The following is a 7,396-nucleotide window of genomic DNA, read 5'->3' as shown; positions in this document are numbered from 1 at the left end:
TCAATGGAAACTTTCTTGTCCTCTTTCTTTCTGTTTTCTTTGCACATTGTTCCCTGTTAAGGCTGTTAAGGCTGAAACCTTAACAGGATTTCAACAAAAATGTTAGAAAAACAAGGATTTTACGAAGGAAACCTCCAGTTCTGGGTGCCAAAATAGAAGAAATCACTTCGTCGGACCCCGATGTTGCTTACAGAAAAACAAGCAACAAGAAAAAACCAAAAAAACAATCCATAACAAAGGCCTAACCCTAAAATCTTATAGTTGCACCTCCCAGTCCCTCCTGTGCAATCAACCTACCTCGTCTCTCTTCCCATCAAGGCGCACTGGGCTCCTTATTCTTGGTCTTGCTCATTGTGATCCCTATACGCAGCGAGATCGGCATGGTTGGGAGCAAAGGTTTTGAGTTATTTCGAGCCAAGGTTTTCCTATCGTTGGATGTATATGATGTCTCTAGGGTTTCCGATTGGCGTGGATAATGTCTACTGGATCTGTTTTTTTACTCTCATCACTACGAACGAGTGGCTTAAATTCCTTGCTATTTTTTCAAGGCATGCCCGTGAATTTAGCGACAGATCTTCCTTCTGTTGGTTGCTTCCATTTCTTTGGTATGCCAGGAGCAATTCAATGTAATGGGTCTAAGCGGTAAGTCTATTTATTTTTAATGAAGCGATCAAGCATTAGATTAGGCTATCAAAAGTGCCTCATGCCAGGAGTGTCGTTGATTTGAAGGTTGGCTATTTTGCTCTTCCATGTCTCCTACCCCAACGTGGACTTTTGACTGCCCAATAATCCATATCAACCATTAAGCGGTCCAAGGATAGAGGAGGGCACATTACGTAGTTTTTAAAATTCGGCAAGGGCTGTACACAATGATATTTTGCCCTAAGAAGCATGGGCCAACTCTTAACTGTGCAAATAATAATTTTAGTAAAAGACCGCATTCGTTCGATCAAACAAATTTCCAAACAGAAAAGAACTTCCAATATGTTACCAAGGTTGGAAACCCCCCCTTCTCCAAGCGTGCAAAATCCTTGTTTAAACTGTGCTTTCAAATCTATCCTCTCTTCAGATTACTGGATGATGAGCTACTTCTTCTTGACTGTGTCTAAGCCTTCAAGCTCTCCTCCTCCTATGTTTCTCTTGGGCTGCTCCGGCCACTTCCTCTGCGGCTTCGCTCCCCTCAGCCTTCTCTTTTCCTTTCTCCTTGGATTTCTCTGTGCTGGTGGCATCATCTGCTGGTGTGATGTCCTCCTTCTTTGCCTTCCCCGATGGGTCCTGCAATGCAAACAAATGACACATTTCAAAAACTTATTGGAGCAACATGTGAACCACCAATTTCCATACAGGACCGTATAACCCAGCAGGGTACAATGACGAGTACCAAGACTTACCTTCATGGAGGCTTTCTTCTTTCCTCCAAAGAGAACCTGGAACACAGCAATCAGAAAAACAAGTGCAGCAACTCCCATGATGCTCAGAGTAAGTACCGGCCTTTCCTCTCCTTTCTCGATCAAATCCTGCAAAACAACATGTCGAACACTCAATTAGATATACCAAGAAGGGTAATGCTAGCTTATCAAGCCCTTTTGCAACAAATGCACAGACACAGAAGCAACGTCATGTATGCAAGGTCAATATGCTATGCGTACCACAAGTTTCTCCTTGTGGGCTCCCAACAGAGGCACCTCTGCTATTCGGTACAGCAACTTGAAGACCAGATCCTGCAGTCCCAAAAATTACCTCGCTATTACCGGTGCTAAATACAATTTTCTGGAGAAACAAGTACAATGCAAACTAATCTGCTGATGCATACCGCATGCGTGCACAATGCATATGAAATACATGTACACATGCACACAAACCCGATGACCCAAATTCAAACACAAGAAAAACCACCGGCAGAATGGTAAAACCTGCCATATAAACTAAGAACAAAGCAAAAACTACATGGCAGAAAAGCAAAGCCCGGCATAAAACCTACAGATAAGGCAAATGGCGGACATGAGAAATCCGTATAACAAAATTTACAGCTAGTAGCTAACCTACAAAACGCCAAAACTAACAGACCACACTAATTTCCTCTTGCAGTAAAAAAGCTTTAAGTCTGAAGCTATGGGATACTGAAACTAGCATACCTGAACTTTGCCAAGAACACTTGATTTGGCAGCTTCCTCGGCCTCTTCCTCCTTCTGCTGCACTTTCTCGACATCGAACTTGGCTTTCCATTCCTTGTCTCTGTAGTCCTTAGCGAGGTCCTCATCTTCAGTTACTAGCACGTTGTCAAAGAGAATACCATCCTGCATGGTCCATATCTCAATGCCAATGGCCGCAATGGGCTCCAAGTTGGGCTTGTCCAAGTGAAAGTAGTCAGGGTTAGGGATCTCTCTGGCCTTCCAGATGCCCTTGTAGGCCGGATTATCGATCATGGGGGCATACCACTTGCCCTTGTAGGCCGGATTCTTCTTCATTGGCCTCTTCCATTCTCCACATCCTGGCCCATCCACACATTTCAGGTTTGGGACCTTGGGAACTTCCCATTCACCATCCTCATCATCATCCCAATCCTCCGGTTTTACTGCCTCCTCATCATCCACCTCCTCAGGCTCATCATCCAGCCATCCCTCCGGTTTCTCAGCATCCACATCCTCAATCTCGTATGGGGCATCCTCATCCCAGTCCTCGGGCTTTGTTGCCTCAGGGTCGGGGATCTTGGCCCTCTCGTCCCAGTCCTCGGGTTTCTTATCATCCGGGTCCGGAATCGTCTTGGGGGGGAGGACAGGGGGATCAAAATCTGCTGAGAGGAGATCTGCTGATTTCTTCACCTGCCCATCTATGAGGATGCTGACAGTGTTGTTAGGGTAGATTATGGCCGTGTAGACATGGGACAACTTATCATTGATGGGTGATGGGGGGAACTTAAGATGATGCTCTATGTATAGGCCGGTTGTAGGGTGTTTGTGTTTGAAGATGAAATGGACCTTGTTGGTGGATCCACACTTGTCCGGACCAAACATGATGGAGTAAGGGGCTTCGTTATCAAGTTGATCTGGAGTCCAGCCAACTTGTTGGGTTTGGAGGAACTTAAAGTAAGAACCCCCACATTCTATGCCATTTTGTAGTCTAAGATCATACTGGAGGACAACAGGCTTTTCATTGAACTCTACAACTTGAGGTAAAAGGGTTGCTATTCCATATTTCCTTGCTTTCTCACTAACTAGCAGACCATAATTTTCATGGCCTTCACTCTTCTCATGCTTCCAAACACCTGAAAAATCAATAGCAGAAAAGGGGGTTACCTCGAAAGGCGTCACCTTGGTTGATAAGACCACCTCTAACCATTAATCATGCAGCGAATCTAAGATCACAAATCAACCCACCTTGGTAATCCTCTTTGGCAGAAGGAAGCCACCTTCCTACCCAGCTTTCTTCAAACGATTCGTAAAAAATCTGCAGTAATGTGAGTGAGATGATTAATGGGGGATAAAAAAGGAACGAAAAAACAAGGGACACGAACGAGAGAAAAATCTTACCGGCTCTGCAAAGCAGGCGAGGCAGTGAAGAGCCAGTAGCAAGGCTAAGAAGCTTGTGCGACCCATGGGGTCGAAAAAACAAAAACCCAAAAAAAAAAAAACAAGGAAAACTTGAGATTATACGAGGACTCAGAGATTAATTTGAGCCTGTGGTGTTGATTTAAAGATGGTCCAACAGACAGAGAGGAGATGGGAAAAGCACTGTGAGAGAAAGGGTCGCGTGCAGCTGCAGAAAGAGTTTGTGAGCGGCCAAGAAGTAGAGACCATTTAATTTTTTCCCCATTTTCTCTAATTCCAAAATCGGGTATTTTTCTCGCATTACACTTGCCCCTGGCCAATCATAAGTTTTCCTTTCTCTCCGTTCTCCAATCCAGCTCCGCCACGTACTCCTTGTGACGTTTTTGTAGTTCGTTTATTTTTCTTTTGAAGCTCTTTTACGACGACGAAGTCTGTCCATGATCGCGCACGTGACGTAAAGTGAAAGGGTCTTTAAACTCCAGTCAAGGTCTTGGTTGTATTTTATCAAAAATCAAAATATATATATTCACTATTAATTTTTAGTTTTCTTCTTCTTCTTAAATAATGTATATATAACTAAATTATGTTATAGTTCACATCAAAATTTACATCAATTATAAGCCGTCAAGTTACCCCTTCTTCAGTCCATACTTGAGTAGTACCAGCAAAACATTTCAATCCGAGAGTTTCTAGGATAAGCATATAATTGTTAAGAGGCTCACATGAAGTTCCATATATGCTCCTTCGAGACAAATGATGACTACTCCTAGCTAATGTGATATCCAAGCTCCATCCCAGCCAGTAAGATAGACTCTGTGGTAGTGCCCTTAGGTGTGTATTCCTCCAGCACACCCTCCTTAACCCAAACTTTGACATCAGGCCTGTTGTTGCTAGCAAGGTGCCCCCTAGTATGTGAGTGTGTCCCACCTCATTTGATCATTCTCTTCTCTGTTATTCAAAATTGCAAGTTACAAATGAAGAACAAATAACCCTACACAAATTTTTAATATGTTCACAGTCCCCAACCCTTGAGCAAAATCTGGGGAAAAAACACTAGCATTTCTGGAGATCCAAACTTCCCACAAGCATGTATGTCTGATCATAATGATTATCACGGTGATCTCCTCACCCTAAGCTTCTTCTTTACCAATTGACCACTTGGACCAAGTCATCATGATGCCAAAAGAATGAGCAATCCATCTATTCAATGAAGTCCATAACCCCCTCAAAGCTAGGCATACCTAGAAAGCATGCCACCCATCTTCCACATTAGTACAGCATCTAGGCACCTTTCAAATGTGAAACCTCTTTTACTAATTTAGAACCCGCCCACATTAGAACTAGGCAATACAACATGTGGGCACCTTCTAGATGTGAAGCCTCTTTTTATTAATTTAGAACCCAAAGCACATTAGAGCTTTCCATAAAAAACCCTTGACCTTTTTAGGAATGTTAAGCTTCCACAATAATTTCCACCTCTTCTCCTAAGTGAAGAAGCCCCATTACACCTTCTAGATCTAATTGCAATACATTACATTCTTATTGGAAGCAATGTAGTTATTATAAATTGAGCTAGTTTTGGGGTGGTGGCCCACACCAATCCAGGTCGAATCCTTTAGCGAGGTAGCCTTATTACATGCAGTGACTTTTGGGGTGTGTGTGTGTGTGTGTGTGTGTGTGTGTGAGAGAGAGAGAGAGAGAGAGAGAGAGAGAGAAAGAGAGAGAGAGAATGAATATAATATTACTTCATGAGTGACATTTTAAAAAAGAGATATACTTTTATTATTGAATTCCTAAATATTATGTGTATTAATTAGATTTACCATAAAATGAGTGAGCAAATAAAGTATTGTACTTTTACATATTGATATTAGGTTTTTCAATAGAATTAATATACTAGATTTTATGTAATAAAACATAATTTATAACAATAAATTTTGTTTATCATTAGTAGATTTATTATTTATTATAGCGTTTTGAAATAGAGAGAGAAAGAGATTTATTATTTATTATAGCGTTTTTGAAATAGAGAGAGAAAGAGAATTAACCTTAGAGATGGTAGGAAAATAAGTAATATTTGAGTATTATTTAAAAAGATAATTCTAAAACAAATCAAATATACTTATGTGGCCTTTATTGAAAATCCAGTGGGTGCAAGACCTGTGGTCAAAGTATGGTCAAAGAAGGGGGATGTTTTTGAGAATCAGTCACGCAAAGGTTGTACTACTGAGGCTCTGATGGAAGCATGCATTTAGCTAGGGTTTCAGATTTCTTGGGAAAACTCTTCTTTTGTATTGGAACGTGAGAGATGGGATATGATTTGTAACATGTTGAATGGGGTTTGAGGGTTGTCAAGTTGTTATTTGAGATGTAACTGCCTTTTGGTATATTAATACATGTTGAATGGGGTTTGAGGGTTGTCAAGTTGTTATTTGAGATGTAACTGCCTTTTGGTATATTAATACATATCTATATTGGTCCCAAAAAAAAGTATTTGTAAAAAGCAAATATTAGAAGTGTGGGGGGATACTGTAAGGAGGACAAGACTAGAATGTGAAGAGTTGCAAACTTCCAAGTTACGAGTGGGCAATTAAGTCGACACGTGCATGCGTTACGAGTGTACAGGGGTGGTACACCATGGGAGATGCTCCCAAGAGAGGCATGCAATGGGTTGGGGAGTGGGATCAATCATGCATGGAAGAGGGAGGAGGTCGGGGAGGCGACTTTGACATGAAGTACATCTTTGCTGACGAGGGCTTGAGCGATTGGGTGGCGTCAATCATAACACTTTTGCTTAGAAGTGATAGCTAACTCCTTTCCAACCAAGGCTGTTGTGATATTGTCATAAATGGATCTCTCTTTAATAAATCCATGTCTCATTTTAGATACCACTTCTTGTAGAATGGGGGGGGGGGGAAGCAATTTGAGTGCAATGGTCTTGGCCAAAATTTTATGCACCACAGATAGCAAACTTATAGGCCTTTAATAAGAAAATGTGTCACATGCAGTTTGGTTAGGAATAAGCTTAATGTCCCCTGCTTCAAATCATTGTTCATAAGCCCTAAAAGAAAGACCCTATTAAATATCTACATTAGGATATCCTTGAGGGGGGTGTAGAAGGCTAGAAAAAACTCCACGAATAAACCATCCCATCCTAGGGTTTTTTGTTTGCCTAATAGGTTTAAGGCTTGCCAACATTCATCATGAGCCGCCAAGGTCTCTCCATCCAGGTTGATCTATCAGGAGATATAACTTTAGGTAACACTTTGAGGAGAGACCCTTCAACTTGGAACTTGTTTTGGGTGAAGTCTTCTTTCATGTTCAAGATGGCCCCTAGATATGACACTCATTTGGCAGTAATCTCACAAGTTTTAGACATCTAGTTACCCTTTTCATCTTTTGTATGACCAACTAGCTCATTTTTTTGTGCTCCCTATAAGATATGAATGCATGCTTGGGAACCCCTTTTGTATTTATAAAGGCATAATACTTGGCACCTTTAAACCCCCCTACCCAGATTCTCATCCATGATGGACAACAGAGCTTGGTAGTAGGTAGCATATTCCTCTTTCTCTTATACTGACAAAGTTTTAACTTGCCTTTTCTTTTGTAGACATCCCCATCTCTCCTTCAGCCTCTCCCTTGCTTCTCTCTTCTCCCTAGCCCTCACGGGGGTCACTCATAAATATGTAAGCATAGCATGTGGGTTCAACAGAAGGGATTTTTAAAATCCTTTTTTTACATACAGAAGGGTATCATTTAAAGGGGGTATTCACAAATTGAATAGAAAAAGGGTGTGTTTTATTCATGAAAAATTCACAGATAAGGGGTTTTTTAAGTAGGCCCTA

The 7,396-nt window shown here is 41.4% G+C and overlaps 1 protein-coding gene across 1 annotated transcript; it reads right to left on the bottom strand.

Moving 5' to 3' along the window:
* Positions 1 to 908: 908 nt before the first annotated feature.
* Positions 909 to 3,788, bottom strand: LOC147632940 (calnexin homolog 2-like). The gene is made up of 6 exons (XM_086805939.1): positions 3,531 to 3,788; positions 3,378 to 3,447; positions 2,136 to 3,265; positions 1,650 to 1,721; positions 1,392 to 1,517; positions 909 to 1,275 (listed from the first exon to the last, which is right to left on the bottom strand). Exons 1-6 carry the CDS (start codon positions 3,594 to 3,596, stop codon positions 1,114 to 1,116), a joined length of 1,626 nt encoding a protein of 541 aa, XP_086662065.1. The 5' UTR covers positions 3,597 to 3,788; the 3' UTR covers positions 909 to 1,113.
* Positions 3,789 to 7,396: the final 3,608 nt, after the last annotated feature.

This window comes from Cibotium barometz, chromosome 12 (genome assembly GCF_041138505.1).
Source record: "Cibotium barometz isolate CiBa-2024 chromosome 12, ASM4113850v1, whole genome shotgun sequence".
NCBI lineage: Eukaryota > Viridiplantae > Streptophyta > Polypodiopsida > Cyatheales > Cibotiaceae > Cibotium > Cibotium barometz.
Note: the sequence above shows the minus strand (reverse complement) of the source record. Positions and strands in the feature narration are given on the sequence as shown.